The following is a 19,326-nucleotide window of genomic DNA, read 5'->3' as shown; positions in this document are numbered from 1 at the left end:
CTGGATCGCTCACCCACTTCATCCTCTCTTTCTGAAAGACTTTCCAAGATGCATCATTCCCCTCTCTCTAGTGTCTCAATGTCACATACGCACTATTCCACACACACACACACACACACACCCCAGGGTGGGTACTTACTGCATACTCCTCAGGGGTAACCTTCAGGACATCGAAGACGACAGCATCAAAACTCTTCTTCAGCTCAGAACCCTTCTCACTGAGAGACTCTGAGCTGCTGCTCTTCTGGACACACACACACACACACACACACACACACGTTAGGGCAGGGAACTTGGGAAACATAAAGCTCAAAGAAATGGGGGGGGGGGGGTGATTGACACCCATAGCGCTCTATGTGAGTGATTGTTCTAGCCCTGCACAGACACACATTAATGAAATCATCAGAATGGGAGAAGTTAAGGGGGGAAAGGGGCGTGTCTCACCTCCGAGGCAGTGGCAGCAGCGGTGGTGACGCTTGATTGGCCATTGGGGAGGTCCATCATTCCCACACCATCTGTCTGTCAGTGCAGCACAGCACTACTCATCCTCAGTGTGTGCACTCTGGACAGACACACAAACGAGAGAGAAACGACGTAAACCCATATTTCATTTATCAGACCAATGCTCACAAAACCCTGGATCAACAGTGCACCCTTGTGGATGAAAGTGGTAGGAGATTCACTTCAGATGTGGGAAATCAGCAGTGCTCTAGCCCCACATACTGGTTCCAAGTACACATGCAGACATACACACACAGATGCTCACTAAGCTGTGGTTTAACCAGCTCAGTTGGCAGTGTAATCCTCAAGTATGAAAGCGAGTGTGCATGCGAGCGAGCGAGAAAGACAGCGAGAGGAGAGCGAGGAGACAGAGTGCAAGAGAGGAGAGACAGTGGCAGAGGTGAGGTAGAGGATGAGCAGCACTTTCTATCCACTACTCCAAATATGCTTCAATCAGGAGGTATTTATCACATGAAACTTAAAGAATGATAATAATAATTAACATTGTTGCTCAAAAATAATTGTTCATTTTGGTCATACTTCATATACATTGCTTTGGCAACAATGACAACCACTATCCACACCAATAAAGCATTTACTGAATTGAGACACAGTGTTCAAAATGTGAAGTTCTACATTCACAGAACAATCAAACAAAGAGAAACTGTGTATAGTTTTTGAGGAAAGGTCTGGTGTCCTAGAGTTGCCAGCACAGACACAGCTTGCCAAAAGCTCAGGGAGGAAACGGGAGCAAAAAAAACAGATTGAATATACAGTGCTGCTTGAAAGTATGCGAACCCCCTAGTGTTTACCATGAAATCTTCATTTAATCAGAACTAGTCTTTTTGATCTGACCTAACAGGTTTATATTTACCAATACCATAGATGATATCATGTGTGTAGTAGAAAAACAACATTAAAAGTAATTAGTGCAAGAGCAAAAAAAAGTGACGCGCTTCCAAAATATCCCCAAGAGCCACAAAAACAATAAATCAGGTAAAAGCCAACCCATAGATAACATCTAGAGATTTGCAGACCTTCCTTGCTGCATCTCAGGTAACTGTGCATGCTTCAACAATAGGAAAACTGAACCAAAATGCCATTCATGAGAGGTTTGCTAGGAAGAAACCTCTGCTGTCAAAAAAGAACCAAACTGCCAGTCTTAACTTTGCCAAAGACCACCTGGACAAACCTGAAGGTTTCTGGAAGTCCATTCTCTGGACCGATGAGTCAAAAGTACCACCAAAAGAACCTGATCCCAATAGCTAAGCATGGTGGTGGGAATGTCAAGATCTGGGGCTGCTTTTCCCACACTGGGCACAGACGACTCCACATCATTAAGGGAACACTGAATTCTGAGGTGTACCAGAAGATTCCTGAACAGAACGTCAGGCCATCAGTCAAGGAGCTACAGCTGGGCCAAAAACGGGTCTTCCAACAAGACAATGACCCAAACAAATCAAACAAATCTACCAAAGAATGGCTCAGGAGAAAGATGTGTTTTGGATTGGCCAAGTCAAAGTCCTGGCCTAAATCCATCCGAGATGGACCTCGAAAGGGCAGTTCATACCAGACACCCCTCAAACCTCACTCAATTGGCTGAGTTCTGTAAGGAGGAGTGGGAAAAAATCCCTCAAAACAGATGTCAGAGACAGAGTAAACATCTCCTATACCCAGTAATCAAAGTTAATGCTGCTAATGGAGGTGCCCCAAGTGATTGACCTAAGGGGTTCAAATCATTTTACACATATCAAATATGTGTGTTAAATCAGTTTTGTTAAGTAAACAATGAAAATATCATTTTTTTGTTTCTTCCACTTACTTGGAATGTCTTTATTAAGAATTTAGATAAGGATTTTGAATGTTGATTTTAAATCAGAAAAAGTACCAGCCCTATAGGGTTCACATACTTTCAAGCAGCACTGTATATACAATACCAGTCAAAAGTTGGCACACCTAATCAATAACACAAGGAATCATGTAACCCCCCCCCCCCCCCCAAAAAAGCTAAACAAATTCAAATAGAATTTATATTTGACATTCTTAAAAAGTAACCATTTGCTTTGACAGCTTTGCACACTCTTGGCATTCTCTCAACCAGCTTAGTGACCAGTCACTTGGAATGCATTTCAATTAACAGATGTGTCTTGTTAAAAGTTAATTTGTGGAAGTTCTTTCCTTCTTAATGCATTTGAGCCTATCAGGTATGTTGTGACAAGGTAGGGGTGGTATACAGAAGATAGCTCTATTTGGTAAAAGTCCATATATCCTCCATATTATGGCAAGAACAGATCAAATAAGCAAAGAGTCCATCATTACTTTAAGACATGGTCAGCCAACGCGGAAAATTTTAAGAACTTTGAACGTTTCTTCAAGTGCAGTCGCAAAAACCATCAAGCACTATGATTGAAACTTGCTCTCATGAGGACAGCCACAGGAAAGGAAGATCCAGAGTTACCTCTGCTGCAGAGAATAAGTTCATTAGAGTTAGAGTTCATTTAAGACATCAACAGTTCAGAGGAGACTGCGTGAATCAGGCCTTCATGGTCAAAATGCTGCAAAGAAACCACTACTAAAGGACACCAATAAGAAGAGACTTGCATGGTCCAAGAAACACGAGCAACGGACATTAGAGCGGTGGAAATCTGTCCGTTGCTCAGATGAGTCAATTGTAGATATTTGGTTTCAACCGCCGTGTCTTTGTGAGACGCTGAGTAGGTGAACAAATGATTTCCGCATGTGTGGTTCCCAACATGAAGCATGGAGGAGGTGGTGTGATGGTGCTTTTCTGGTGACACTGTCTGGGATTTATTTAGAATTCAAGGCACACTTAACCAGAATGGCTACCACCGCATTCTGCAGCGATACACCAGCCCATCTGTTTTGCGCTTAGTGGGACTATCATTTGTTTTTCAACATGACAATGACCCAAAACACCTCCAGGCTGTGTAAGGGCTATTTGACCAAGGAGAGAGATTGAGTGCTGCATCAGATGACCTGTCCTCCGAAATCACCTGACCTCAACCCAAATGAAATGGTTTGGGAAGAGTTGGACTGCAGAGTGAAGGAAAAACAGCCAAGAAGTGCTCAGCATATGTGGAAACTCCTTCAAGACTGTTGGAAAAGCTTTCCAGGTGAAGCTGGTTGAGAGAATGCCAAGAGAGTGCAAATCTGTCATCAAGGCAAAGGGTGGCTACTTTGAAGAATCTCAAATATATTTTAATTTTTTGTAACACTTTTTTGGTTACTACATGATTCCGTGTGTTATCTCGTTGTTTTGATGTCTTCACTATTATTCTACAATGTAGAAAATAATAAAAATTAAGAAAAACCCTTGAATGAGTCGGCGTGTCCAAACTTGAGACTGCAAGTGTACACACACACACACACACACACACACGCAGTGCATTCAGAAAGTATTCAGACCCCCTTGACCTTTTCCACAGTGACTTATTCTAAAATGATTAAATTCAAAAGGGTTTTTATAAAAAAAATTGTGTACAAAATTCAAAACTGATATATCACATTTACATAAGCATTCAGACCCTTTACTCAGTACTTTGTTGAAGCAACCTTTGGCAGCAATTACAGCCTCGAGTCATCTTGGGTATGACACTACAAGCTTCGCAGACATGTATTTGGGGAGTTTCTTCCATTCTTCTCTGCAGATCCTCTCAAGCTCTATCAGGTTGGATGGGGAGTGTTGCTGCACAGCTATTTTCAGGTCTCTCCAGAAATGTTCGATCGGGTTCAAGTCCATGCTCTGGCTGGGCCACTCAAGGACATTGAGACTTGTCCTGAAACCACTCCTGGGTTGTCTTGGCTGTGTGCTTAGGGTTGTTGTCCTGTTGGAAGGTGAACCTTCATCCCAGTCTGACAACCTGTTTCCAGAGCACTCAGGACTTCATCAAGGATCTCTCTGTACATGTTTTCCTCGATCCGGACTAGTCTCCCAGTCTCTGCCACTGAAAAACATCCCCACAGCATGATGCTGCCACCACCACCATGCTTCACCGTATGGATGGTGCCAGGTTTTTTCCAGATGTGACACTTGGCATTCAGGCCAAAGAGTTCAATGTTGGTTTCATCAGACCAGAGAATCTTGTTTCTCATAGTCCGAGAGTCTTTAGGTTCCTTTTAGCAAACTCCAAGCCGGCTGTCATGTGCCATTTAATGAGGAGCAGCTTCTGTCTGTTCACTCTACCATAAAGGCCTGATTGGTGTAGTGCTGCAGAGATGGTTGTCCTTCTTTAAGGTTCTCCCATCTAAACAGAGGAATTCTAGAACTCTGTCAGAGTGACCATCGGGTTCTTCGTCACTTCTCCCCAGATTGCTCAGTTTGGCCGGGCAGAGAGCTCTATGAAGAGAGTCTTGGTGGTTCCAAACTTCTTCCATTTAAGAATGATGGAAGCCACTGTGCTCTTGGGGACCTTCAATGCTGCAAACAAAATGTGGTCTACTTCCCCAGATCTGTGGTTCGACACAAACATGTCTCAGAGCTCTACGGACAATTCCTCCAAACTCACGGCTTGGTTTTTGCTCTGACATGCACTGTCAACTGTGGGACCTTATATAGACAGGTGCGTGCCTTTCCAAATCAATTGAATTTACCACAGGTGGACTCCAAGTTGTAGAAACATCAAGGATGATCAATGGAAACAGGATGTACCTGAGCTCAATTTTGAGTCTCATAGCAAAGGGTCTGAATACTTATGTAAATGTGTTTGTTTTTTTAAATAGTTTATACATTTGCTACAATTTCAAATATATATATATATTTATACTTTTTCAATTTTGGGTAGTGTGTAGGTTGCAGTTTTGTTTTGTTTTGAATAAGGCAGTAAAGTAACAAAATGTGGAAAAAGTCAAGGGGTCTGAATACTTTCCGATGTATGTATGTATGTATGCATGCATGCAAGTAAATGAGAGAAAGAGAGCACGTGAGAGCAAGCGAGAGGAGATTGTCTGAAGTAGGTAGGAGACAGCTGAAAAAGCTTAGGGTAAGCATTAGCCAGAGATCTGAAGTAGAGTGGATCGGGAGAAGTTAGTATGAGCCCTATCTATCTTGGAACAGCTTGTACTACACACTTATAGGCTTAATGCTGTCAATCAACAACCTACACCCGTATCCCTATAGTCCATAACTGTACGGCTGCATGCATACACCTGGGTCGTGCCGTGAAAATAGCGCATTTTGTGTCCCTTTGATATTTTAAGTAGAAATTGTGCATTCAAATTGTGTTTTAAAAGTCTATTAAATGAAGTGCCCTTTAATAGACTATATTTCACATTTAATAAATCTCATTTTAATTATGAATAACGGCTTGTGAAAGTGCTAAAATTCAACATTTTGACATGTACCTCCATCAAACCTGTCACTTCAAGGATTTGTCACTTCTAAGATTTTAACCCACATAATCCCAAAATGTCTCCATGTTTTGAAGATGATTTATTTCATGTGATTAATTTATAAATAAATAAAGGTAAAAAAATTTTTTAAAAATCTGTCCCTCATTTTAAGATAAATGAGAGTTCAGTTCATGTAACAGAGTATCATTATGGTGGAACGCTCTTTAAATATTATTTTCAAAAGAAAAATTGAACATCTCATACAGTGCCTTGCGAAAGTATTCGGCCCCCTTCAACTTTGCAACCTTTTGCCACATTTCAGGCTTCAAACATAAAGATATAAAACTGTATTTTTTTGTGAAGAATCAACAACAAGTGGGACACAATCATGAAGTGCAACGACATTTATTGGATATTTCAAACTTTTTTAACAAATCAAAAACTGAAAAATTGGGCGTGCAAAATTCAGCCCCCTTAAGTTAATACTTTGTAGCGCCACCTTTTGCTGCGATTACAGCTGTAATCTCTATCAGTTTTCTATCAGTTTTGCACATCGAGAGACTGAAATGTTTTCCCATTCCTCCTTGCAAAACAGCTCGAGCTCAGTGAGGTTGGATGGAGAGCATTTGTGAACAGCAGTTTTCAGTTCTTTCCACAGATTCTCAATTGGATTCAGGTCTGGACATTCTAACACCTGGATATGTTTATTTTTGAACCATTACATTGTAGATTTTGCTTTATGTTTTGGATCATTGTCTTGTTGGAAGACAAATCTCCGTCCCAGTCTCAGGTCTTTTGCAGACTCCATCAGGTTTTCTTCCAGAATGGTCCTGTATTTGGCTCCATCCATCTTCCCATCAATTTTAACCATCTTCCCTGTCCCTGCTGAAGAAAAGCAGGCCCAAACCATGATGATGCCACCACCATGTTTGACAGTGGGGATGGTGTGTTCAGCTGTGTTCAGCTGTGTTGCTTTTACGCCAAACATAACGTTTTGCATTGTTGCCAAAAAATTCAATTTTGGTTTCATCTGACCAGAGCACCTTCTTCCACGTTTGGTGTGTCTCCCAGGTGGCTTGTGGCAAACTTTAAACGACACTTTTTATGGATATCTTTAAGAAATGGCTTTCTTCTTGCCACTCTTCCATAAAGGCCAGATTTGTGCAATATACGACTGATTGTTGTCCTATGGACAGAGTCTCCCACCTCAGCTGTAGATCTCTGCAGTTCATCCAGAGTGATCATGGGCCTCTTGGCTGCATCTCTGATCAGTCTTCTCCTTGTATGAGCTGAAAGTTTAGAGGGACGGCCAGGTCATGGTAGATTTGCAGTGGTCTGATACTCCTTCCATTTCAATATTATTCCTTGCACAGTGCTCCTTGGGATGTTTAAAGCTTGGGAAATATTTTTGTATCCAAATCCGGCTTTAAACTTCTTCACAACAGTATCTCAGACCTGCCTGGTGTGTTCCTTGTTCTTCATGATGCTCTCTGCGCTTTTAACAGACCTCTGAGACTATCACAGTGCAGGTGCATTTATACGGAGACTTGATTACACACAGGTGGATTGTATTTATCATCATTAGTCATTTAGGTCAACATTGGATCATTCAGAGATCCTCACTGAACTTCTGGAGAGAGTTTGCTGCACTGAAAGTAAAGGGGCTGAATAATTTTGCACGCCCAATTTTTCAGTTTTTGATTTGTTAAAAAAGTTTGAAATATCCAATAAATGTCGTTCCACTTCATGATTGTGTCCCACTTGTTGGTGATTCTTCACAAAAACAGTTTTCTATCTTTATGTTTGAAGCCTGAAATGTGGCAAAAGGTTGCAAAGTTCAAGGGGGCCGAATACTTTCGCAAGGCACTGTAGTTCAATCGGTGTAAAAGCAGGTGAGCTGGTTCGACTCTTTTAGGCAATTTTCTGGTGGTGTGATGGAACACTTTTCTTACCCCGTGTCTTCCATCCTATACCTTTTTCTCCTTTTTAAAATAGTGAGCTGATGTGTTTTTAGCACTTTTACTTCCCTGACTGATAACTCATTTTCTTATGCTTTCTCATCTCTCTGTGAGATTCATAATAGCTTATCACCAGCCCATCACCACCTTCTACTCACAACATACAGGGGATTCAAACAAGCAGTATTTACTCTTTTTATTATTTGTTCTCACTTTGTTTGTTTTCCTTTCTTCTTTCTTTTTTTTACTGTCATGAAGGACTCCCATTTTATTTCAATTGTATTAGACATTACATTTTTTTGTGAAGTATGCATTCAATTGCCACTCCCTGTTACAAGGGGAATTATGGCTGATTTAACATGAAATCGTCAACCCTGTTACAAACAACCGTGTTACAGTCAACCCTGTTACTTTTTGTTTAACCTCGAGATGGAAAAACTTGTTTTTGAACATTATGACAATGTTAAAATCAAAACGTCCTTTTTTTTTAAAAAACCAACTTGTACTTCTCAAAAGGCACTGAAACAAATGTGTCATAGTGACATGTTAAATAATCACCAGCTGTCTGATAACATTCCTAGTGTCCTTCCCTTCTCTTATTAAATCCTCCACACACACGACAGTGAACCTAATGAGGAATAAGGAGCTGTTCAGATCACAGACATACAGCATAGAGAGACCCTGTGTGCAAGACAGACAGCACTGGCCTTTGTGTGGCTTGCTGGACTTCATGTGTGTGAGTGCGGGTGCATCCAAGCCGAAGTACAGTAACAAAGGGCTGCCTTCCACAGACTTACCACACAGACATTCCACTGGTATAGCTGTCCTTATGTCAGTCTAGCCACCAGTTCCCTCCCTCTGTCTCCAACTGTGTGTTGGCCTGTCATTATGTCCCCTGTCTAAGTGGCTACCATACAACCAGAGTAGAACAGAGCAATCGTTTGTCTGCAACAGCAACACAAAGTTAACGTGGCTCAGATTCTGCCTGGGGCTAAGCCTGATTAGAGCTTCTACTGTAGTTTACAACACACAGACACACCTTGTACTTACTAGTTGTGTGTCAGATGGGCATTGTGCTTGAGAGCTGAGGAATGGCTGCCTCTTTACAGCTCAGAGAGTGGGTGTTTGTCTGTCTGTGTCCTCCTCACACTGCAATCTTGAGGGGAGAGGAGAGAGCGCATGTTAGATTCATATGATGAGCACAGAATAAATCCATGAACACCCACACACAAATAGACAAATTCACCATACACAAACAGACAATGCTACATGCATAATAGTATTATGTAATCATATACACTATGCATTTATTCATTAAACTTTATTTAACCACGTGAGTTGGCACCAAAAAATTAAATTTCATTTAACTCTGTAGACATTCCAGAAGCAAGGTGCAAAATAGCTAAAGGTAGATTTACCTAAATATGTCGAGATCAAAAGGGACCTCTAGAGTTAACCATTCCTGAGATCATGTCTGATGCTTCTATTTCTGTAGGTTACCAGAAAAGTGAGGTACAGAGGTAGTTTACACAAGAGTGCTTTAAAAATCAACAAAAAGAGCGCAATGCATAGATTTGGGAGACTTCAAATCAGGCCTGCATACCTTCTCATACAGAGTACAGTGCTGAACCTATCGAATATAATGAAGCGCTATACACTATGATATTCAGCGTCCAGGGCCTTCAATACAGAAGCAGCAGCAGTCATAATTGATATTGCTATAGTCTAAAATCAGAATGAATAATTCAGTTTTCTGCCATTTTAAGTGTATTTATTTAACTAGGCAAGTCGATTAAGAACAAATTCTTATTTACAAATGACGGCCTACCCCGGCCAAACCCTATCGACGCTGGGCCAATTCCGCGCCACCATATGGACTCCCAATCACAGCCGGTTGTTATACAGCCTGGAATCGAACCAGGGTCTGTAGTGACGCCTCTAGCACTGAGAAGCAGTGCCTTAGACCGCTGCGCCACTCAGGAGCCCCCTATGTAAGGTATGACCTATTCCTATAAAATGTTATTTAACTCATCAACATGTATGTGGAATGAAATGCCCAGATATTTATACGTGGGAACACGATCAATGATGGCACCATCCGAAGTATGTATGCAGAAATCATGATATATTTTTTACATGACCTGGAAAAAAACATGTACCTGGTTTTACCTGCATTTAGCACAATTCAACAAAGGCCCTCTGCAGTACAATAAAGGCAGACAAGCTCCGAAAGATTCTGGTCAGCCGTGGGGTCAATAGCATACATAACACTCGTGGCCCTCCCGCCTTTACAGCAGGGCAGCTCCCGCTCAGCCCAGTCAAAGCTCTTCTCTGTCCTGGCACCCCAATGGTAGAACCAGCGTCACCCCTGAAGCCATCATCCAAAAAAAACATCTGAAACCCAACCTCTTCAAAGACTATCTTAAATAATGACCCCCCCCCTCTCCACCCCTCCCTTGTGTGAAATCCTTTATGTTCAGAATCAGTAAATACACATTGTGTTCTTTAAATAATTGACAAACCAGTGAAGCACAGCCTGCTTCAGGCCAATTGTTGAAAATCTCTGAATATGTCATGAATGACAGTGTGGAAGGCCTTATACAAATCAATAAAAAAAGCATGCACAGTGTTTTGTTCTATCTAAACAATTAAAACATAATTTAGAAACAACAGAGGTAGCAGAGAACATTTCAAATCTTTTGCGCAGCATTTCATTTAAAAACATGAGATGTGAAAGTTGGTTCCAATGATGAGCTCAGTCAATGCAGTAAGTCAGGGGAGAGAATGTTTGGCTGGAGTAATCTAAACATACCAGGACAACTCCCATTTCACACAGACAGAGCACACACACACCATACAGAGGCGCTAGGCCTGAAACACTGCTAAAACACTACCTGTGTGTGGCAGTTAAAAAGCTCTGTCTCCTCAAGTTAAATGTGGTTTATCTTGTTCAAGGCTTGTGGAACAATAGTTACAAACAAGCATCACCTTCAGGGAAGCACAAACAGGGGAACACATTTTCCAATGGAACTGGAAAGAAGAATGATCACGCAAACTGAAATGGACAAGTTCAGGTGGTGCCTTCTACGTTTCAAACAGTTCTCGAAATGGCAGTGTTCAGTACGTAGTAGGCCTATCAGTTTCATGCAGACTACTGAACTCAACCTTCAATTTTCCATCGCTTCACCACATTCCTGAGGCACCTGACAAACAGCAGCCACCAGAAGGCTCTCCACACCCACACAAGTCTACAGTTGCCTGCCTGTCCAACAGAGATCCTGGTTAAGGATGAGATATATAAAAAAAAAAACAGGGTCAGCCATAATTTTACAGTGCCCCTGGAGCAAATAAAGATTAAATGCCTTGCTCAAGGGCACATCTTGTCGGCATGGGTATTAAAATCAGCGACCTTTCGGTTACCTGCCCAACATCCTCCTGCTGTGTCAGGTTACAATCTGAACCCAGATATGTGGTTGAGACCAACAGCTGCCAAGAGTTTCTACCCTGACCCCAGAGCAGATGTCAATAAGTTCACTGCCCAGGCCAAATGACACAAGGTGTGTGAATGGCTGTAAAAGTGTTCATACCGAAAGCCACAACATTCCCATAGACTAGATGAGGACCTAACAGTCCATACCTAGTTGGAATAAACACCTCCCCAGCCCCTCACCAAAAGACAGACCGTCGCTCAGGGAATGGGGAGAGAATGCACCCTGTTGAGTAAAAAACCTGACATCGCATTCACGTCACAAACAGGCCCCAATCACAAACCCAGCTCCCGATCAGTAGATCCACAGACAGGCAAGTCCACATTAACAACACAGCAGCTCAATGCTCTGAGGTTCACCCCCCTCCCGATGGTCTGGTCTGTCTAGTGACATCAAACCGTCACCTGTTGACAGACAATGAGGGATAACGCGGTGTGTATTTGGGAATGTGTGGATCAGCTGATGTTCCTGCCTCTTATCTTAGCAAGCTGGAGATGAACCAGAGTTCCTGAAAGGATGAGTCGAGGTACAGGAGAGGAGAGATGGATTAAGGCTCATGTTGGGGCATGTAATAGGGGAAGTGTTTTCTGTTTTCTGAGAAAGGTCTACAGGTACGGCCTACAGCCTATGCAAATGATTTTGTTTGTTTGCTACAAGGTAGGCCTGCCAGGTTATTTTACGTAGCCTATAGCCTTAGTTTGTGTGTAGAATTTTATTATACATTTGTTTGGCTGGGTCTTGAGAATCAGTCAGCTACAATTACAGTTAGGCCTATCTACAATTATAGTTAATCTGTTTTTGACCAAGTCTGCTTTTACATTCTAGTCATTCAGCAGACATTCTTATCCAGAGTGACTTACAGAAGTGAGTGCATACCTTTTCATACTGGTCCCCCATGGGAATCAAACACAAAACTGGCCTTGCAAGACCCATGCTCTCCCAAATGAGCTACAAGAGACAATTTCATGTCGGAAAATTATGCGATTACCGGGTGTCTAATTTAGATGTATTATTTTTTATAGCGGTGCAGCCAGTCCACAAGGTGGCACAGCACCCCTCTTACATTCTTTGGTGAGATCCCTGTTATCTATCTGATTTGCGGAGAATTAGATATGTTCCTTCGGAAAAAAATCATCACAATAAGTGAAGTAAAAATTAACCATGCTGCATCTTTCAGTCAAAAGGTAAGCTAAAACTCAAGTAATTCTTACTACACTGTAATAACCTCAATATTTTACCAGTCAGCCAACAGTGCCGATAAAACAGGCCTTGTAGTTTTAAAACTAGGCTATGTCAATAAAAGTGAGGTGACAGAACTGAGTTGTTTAATTCCTACAAAAATACCAACAAAAAATATTTAGAAAATGTTCGATTCATGTGTATATGAATCAGGGCGGCAGGAAGCCTAGTGGTTAGAGCATTGGGCCTGTAACCGAAAGGTTGCTAGATTGACTTCCCGAGCTGCCATGGTAAAAATGTCATTCTGTCCCTGAACAAGGCAGTTAACCAACTGTTCCTAGGCCATCATTGTAAATAAGAATTTGTTCTTAAAACTGACTTGCCTTGTTAAATATAAGGTTAAATAAATCAAATAAAAATATATTTCTCAATTTACAGTGGTATAAGCATGTCCGATTTCTTTCCCTGGTATTATAATGGACAATTCATCCAAGTACAAAATGGTGACCCCCTCAGTTGATTTGGATTTCTACCTCCACAGTCATTGGGATCTTGGTCACCTCTCTTGCAAATGTCCTTCCTGCCCGGTTGCACAGTTTGGTAGAACGACCAGTTCTAGGCAGAGTCAAGGTAGTTCTATGTTTTTTCTATTTCCCAATGATGAAGACCACTATGCTCTTGGAAACTTTCAACACTTTAAAAATAGTTTTATATCCTTCCCCCGATACACTACAAAACCAAAAGTATGTGGACACCTGCTCGTCAAACATCTCATTCTAAAATCATTGGCATTAATATAGAGTTGGTCCCCCCTTTGCTGCTATAACCTCCTCCACTCTTGCGGGAAGGCTTTCCACTAGATGTTGGAACATTACAGTAGGGACTTAGTAATACTCGTGCCTGAGTGGAAGCAAGGTTGGGCACTGAAGTTGGGCTATTAGGCCTGGCTCGCAGTCAGCATTCCAATTCATCCCAAAGGTGTTCGATGGGGTTGAGGTCAGGGCTCTATGCAGGCCACAAATTTGTTCACAGTAGAGGTCGACCGATTATCATTTTTCAACGCCGATACCGATTATTGGAGGACCCAAAAAGCCGATACCGATTTAAAATCGGCCGATTTAAAAAAAAAATTAAAAAAAATGTATTTGTAATAATGACAATTACAACAATACTGAATGAACACTTATTTTAACTTAATACAATACATCAATAACATCAATTTAGCCTCAAGTAGATAATGAAACATGTTCAATTTGGTTTAAATAATGCAAAAACAAAGTGTTGGAGAATAATGTAAAAGTGCAATATGTGCCATGTAAGAAAGCTAACGTTTCAGTTCCTTGCTCAGAACATGAGAACATATGAAAGCTGGTGGTTCCTTAACATAAGTCTTCAATATTCCCAGGTAAGAAGTTTTAGGTTGTAGTTATTATAGGACTATTTCTCTCTATACCATTTGTATTTCATTAACCTAACTATTGGATGTTCTTATAGGCACTTTAGTATTGCCAGTGTAACAGTATAGCTTCCGTCATTCTCCTCACTCCTCCCTGGGCTCGAACCAGCAACACAACGACAACAGCCACCACATCGAAGCAGCGTTACCCATGCAGGGCAAGGGAAACAACCACCCCAAGGCTCAGAGCGAGTGAAGTTTGAAACGCTATTAGCGCGCGCTAACTAGCCATCCATTTCACTTCGGTCACACCAGCCTCATCTCGGGAGTTGATAGGTTTGAAGTCATAAACAGCGCAATGCTTAACGCACAACGAAGAGCTGCTGGCAACAGCTGCCAAGAGATAAAATAAAGTGGTGATCCTAACTAACCTAAGACAGGGAATTTTCACTAAGATTAAATGTCAGGAATTGTGAAAAAACTGTGTTTAAATGTATTTGGCTAAGGTGTATGTAAACCTTCGACTTCAACTGTATATAGGTCATGGCTCCCGAGTGATGCAGCGGTAAGGCACTACATCTCGGTGAAAGAGGCTTTACTACAGTCCCTGGTTCGAATTCAGGCTGTATCACATCCGACCGTGATTGGGAGTGCCATAGGTCGGCGCGCAATTGGCCCAGAGTAATCCGTGTTTGGCCGGGGTAGGCCTTCATTGTAAATAAGAATTTGTTCTTACCCGACTTGCTTAGTTAAATAAAGGTTCAACTTAAAAATAAAAAATAAAAACTGGCGGCAACCACAGCGCAATCAATTGGAGGTGAACAGTGGCTGGTTCTCAAAATATAGCTAACTTGTTAGGCAAGCGTTGCACACCAACAGATGGAGAAAACCTACACCAGAAATCCTAAACCATTATTATTATTACTATTATTAAATTTAGAATTATATAAAACAAACGTATGATCTGTGAATACCTGAATATCTAACAGAAAAAGCCCCTTAGATATTAATTGAGTCCTCCAATCCTCTAAATGTAATTATTGGCAGTCACGTCATTGAAAAAAATATTTCGATACACTGTAGGCCTACCATATGCGAAATCAGTCCCACTAGCGTTGAGTAATGTGCTGTTAAAAATGGTGTAGGTCTTTTTTAAAAAGAGCATATACAAGTTAGAAGCAAAAGCCTACAACTATTTTATCACCGTTTCGCACTGCTCTGATGCAAGCATGGGGACTGGTCTTGATAAATCAATGAGATTTTGATTTTCACTAACTCTCCATTTGGGTATTGGTTAGTCAAGAATACAAAAATGAGGGTGCAGAAATGTTATACTCTTAGTGTAACCTTTATTTAACTAGGCAAGTCCTTCCTCATGCCCTGGATGGATTCTTAAGCTAAATAGCCCAGTACTGTACTGCCGACCGTCACGTTGTACAGCGCCATATTTTCCGTACCAGCAAGAGCCAATCAAAAGTTGACACCTACTCATTCCAGGATTTTTCTATATTTTTACTATTTTCTACATTGTAGAATAATAGTGAAGACATCACAACTATGAAATCACACTGGTCTCCCGTGTGCCCTGCATTCTGTAGTACAGACATGGCCTGCTCTCCCTTTTGCAAGAAATTAGGCGCTTTCCCATGTTTACTACAGTATGTATTGTAGACTGCACAGTAGCCTAATAAAACACATTTTGTTAATAGATTAATGATAAAAATTCTCAAAATGCAGATGTTGATTTAGTTATGGATCAATAACGAAGTACTACGGGAATAAATATCCCTGATTTACAGAAATATTGGAACAAAGTTGTCTAATGAAGGCAAACAATTTAGAATCCTCCATTCTGTAGCCTACTCCCGACCATCACTTTCGATTGTCATGAATAGGAAAAGTTTCTAGGGGTATTTATGTCCGCTGCGTTATGCTAATTCGTTTGAGGCTATGATTACGCTCCCGGATCCGGGATTGCTAGTCGCAAGAAGTTAAATTACGTGAATGCTGCGGCAGCATTCAAAGGTATACCACAGTATGATGCAACTTTTAAAGGAGGAACCACTGTAGTTGACTAAAATGTTCCACCGTTTGACAGTAACTGGGCAAAATCATTATTCAAATGACAAAAAATGTGATTTAGACTTCATGATATTTTTGTAAAAATGAGTAAGACTACACTGAATAAAAAAAATAAAAAAAAATGCCAAAATTAAAACTGCCTCATGGTTCACAAGTTTGGACATCACAACACAGTGCAGCACAGCAGAGCACAGTACAGAAGACTATAGTACAGTGTACTACACTTATCTTTACTGCATTGTATCGTTGGACAGCGTATACCAATATATCTTCCTTCATTTCTCAAAAATAGAGACTCTTAGCTTTCATTTGACACCAAATGTGATATGCTCCAATGAACTTCACATTAGTGCTCATTGGTCCTTTGATGGAAATGCCCATATGCATTTAACTTCTTGGCGCACCGATCCCTTTAGCGGGATCATTTGTGTCAACATCCGCTGAATTGCAGAGTGCCAAATTCAAATGAAATTACTAAAAATATTTAATTTTCATGAAATCACAAGTGCAATAAAGCAAAACACAGCCTAGCTTGTTGTTAATCCACCTGGCGTGTCAGATTTAAAAATAAAATAAAAAAGCTTTACAGCAAAAGCTATCCAAGCGTTTATGTTAGGACATCTCTCAGCAGACAAAACATTACAAACAGCTAGCAGCAAAGTAGATTGGTCACGAAAGTCAGAAAAGCACTACAATGAATCGCTTACCTTTGATGATCTTCGGATGTTTGCACTCACGAGACTCCCAGTTACACAATAAATGTTCCTTTTGTTCCATAAAGATTTTTATATCCAAAATAGCTCCATTTGGTTGGCACGTTTTGTTCAGAAATCCACAGGCTCGAGCGGTCACAACGGGGCAGACAAACTCCAAATAGTATCCGTAGAGTTCGTAGAAACATGTCAAACGTTTTTTTATAATCAATCCTTAGGTTGTTTTTACAATAAATAATATTTCAACCGGACCGTAGATTTTTCAATAGGAGAGAGAGAAAATGTCTGTTCCAAACTGTTGCGCATGCAAAACTCTGCTGGCACCCAGCCATCCACTGACGCAACGTGTATGTTCTCGCTCATTTTTCTGAATAAAAGCCTGAAACTATGTCTTAAGACTGTTCACACCATGTGGAAGCCATAGAGAAAGGAATCTGGTTGATATCCCTTTAAATGGAGGGAAGGCATGCAATGGAACAGAGGTTTCAGGAAAAACAGCACTTCCTGGTTAGATTTTCCTCAGGTTTTCACCTGCAATATCAGTTATGTTATACTCAGACAATATTTTGACAGTTTTGGAAACTTTTGAGTTTTTTCTATCCTAATCTGACAATTATATGCATATTCTAGATTCTGGGCCTGAGAAATTTCATTTGGGTATGTTTTTCATCCAAACATCAACCCCTACACTCAACAGGTAAAATAGCACTTCTGGTTTGAACGGGAATGCTGGGAAGCCCGGTAATTTCTTGCAATTTTCGAGAAGGAAAATTGGTATATTCTCTGGAAAATATAAAATCTTACTCAAGAAACTAAGCCTAGCAGCACTCCCTCTACAAATCCTCCATTCTTCACCCCCTCTCCATCTTCTCTCCCCCTCTCCTGTTATGAACTTCTCACTCAACAGATCCACTCTTCACACGTAGCTCTAAATAGTAGCCCTTTTTAAATCGTGGCCATCAAAACTGTTTTTCACCCTCTACAGTCTAAGCACTGTGTAAGCTGGCGGGGCTCCCGAGAGGCACAGCAGTCTAAGGCACTGCATCTCTGTGCTAGAGGCATCACTACAGACCCTGGTTTGATTCCAAGCTGTATCGCAACCAGCTGTGATTGGGAGTCCCATAGAGCGGCACACAATTCCCTAGTTAAATTAAAGGTTAAATAAAAAATACAATATATATTTCCATTCATTTTTTCAACTGGTACCGGGTGGGAACTTCAGACGAGTCTTGAGGCATTCTAGAGCAAAACACATGTACGTGTTCGAGTCTCACCTTTCCACAGAGGGGTCATATTAATGTGTAGCCACTTAGAGAAGTTGGCAGATCGGCAGTACTGACTTCAGACTAGAGGTCGACCGATTAATCGGCATGGCCGATTAATTAGGGTCGATTTCAAGTTTTCATAAGAAATCGGTAATCGGCCTTTTTGGACGCCGATTACATTGCAATCCACGAGGAGACTGCGTGGCAGGCTGAACACCTGTTAATCAAGTGCAGGCAGCAAGGAGTCATGGTAAGTTGTTAGCTAGCATTACTTATCTTATTAAAAAACAAATCAACCTTGACAATCACTAGTTAACTACACATGGTTGATGATATTACTAGTTTAACTACCTTGTCCTGCATTGCATATAATCAATGCGGTGCCTGAAATTGTGTCACTTCTCTCCCGTTCAGTGTAAGAGGAGTAGGGTATATGCAGCAGTTTGGTCACCTGGCTCGTTGCGAACTGTGTGAAGACCCTTTCCTCCTAACAAAGACTAATTCAATTTGCCAGAATTTTGCATAATTATGACATAACATTGAAAGTTGTGCAATTTAACAGCAGTATTTAGACTTATGAATGCCACCCGTTAGATAAAATACGGAACGGTTGATGTATCATATTAAGTTAAAATAAGTGTTCATTCAGCATTGATGTAATTTACACACACACACACACACACACACACACACACACACACACATACATAAATTACATCAATGAAGGGTGACTGCAGTCACCCTTCACTGCGGAAGTGCGACATCAGCGAATGTGGTTGATTGAGACACACCCCATGCAAAACAAAATCACTAGTTTAAACTGACAGTTTTCTATGGGAGTTTTGTATTATGCTAATTTGATTTCCATGGGGCAGCGGAAATCAACTCTAAGGTTAACAGGCGATTGCATTTAGAATTGTTACACTATGTCTGGGCTTATAAAAGACGATGTTTCACACCAGCAGCAATCAGCTGAGGAGCTGCAGCAGTGGCTCTAGCGCTGTCGGACAAGGGACTTTCCATTGAAATTGTCTCTGTGTGCTGTCCATGTGGGATAAGATACACGAAAATACACAAGCCCCAATTTAATTCCTCTAAGTCTTGCAAATTAACCAATAGATCGATAAGCATGGTGGTCAAATGTATTTACATGGACTGAACTTTCCACCTCGCGGTCAATTATTATAATTTTGTTTTACCTTTGTTTAACTAGGCATGTCAGTTAACACATTCTTATTTACAATGACGGCCTAGGAACAGTGGGTTAACTTCCTTGTTCAGGGGCAGAAAGACAGATGTTTACCATGTCAGCTCGGGGATTCAATCTAGCAACCTTTGTGTTATTGTCCCTGCTCTAACCACTAGGTTCCCTACCGCCCCAATTAGGCGGGCAAA

General features: G+C 41.1%; 1 protein-coding gene across 20 annotated transcripts in view; it reads right to left on the bottom strand.

The window, feature by feature from the left end:
• Positions 1-19,326, bottom strand: part of LOC110521611 (ras-specific guanine nucleotide-releasing factor RalGPS2) — a 141,786-nt gene that overhangs the window by 87,166 nt on the left and 35,294 nt on the right. For 11 of the 20 annotated variants that reach the window (XM_090231662.1, XM_021599288.3, XM_021599291.3 and 8 more), the window contains exons 2-4: positions 8,859-8,964; positions 445-562; positions 140-244 (exon numbers count right to left, since the gene is read on the bottom strand). In XM_090231662.1, the coding sequence (XP_090087788.1) occupies positions 140-244; positions 445-504 (165 nt within the window). In that variant the 5' untranslated portion in view covers positions 505-562; positions 8,859-8,964. Of the gene's footprint in view, positions 1-139; positions 245-444; positions 563-8,847; positions 8,965-16,660; positions 18,717-19,326 lie in introns of those variants that run through there. The other 9 variants (XM_090231663.1, XM_021599289.3, XM_090231669.1 and 6 more) reach the window with 3 other exon arrangements.

The sequence above is a fragment of the Oncorhynchus mykiss genome, chromosome 4, assembly GCF_057628025.1.
Source record: "Oncorhynchus mykiss isolate SJ-2025 chromosome 4, ASM5762802v1, whole genome shotgun sequence".
In the NCBI taxonomy this organism is placed as follows: domain Eukaryota; kingdom Metazoa; phylum Chordata; class Actinopteri; order Salmoniformes; family Salmonidae; genus Oncorhynchus; species Oncorhynchus mykiss.
The sequence above is the reverse complement of the archived record's forward strand: the minus strand, read 5'-3'. Positions and strand labels throughout refer to the sequence as shown.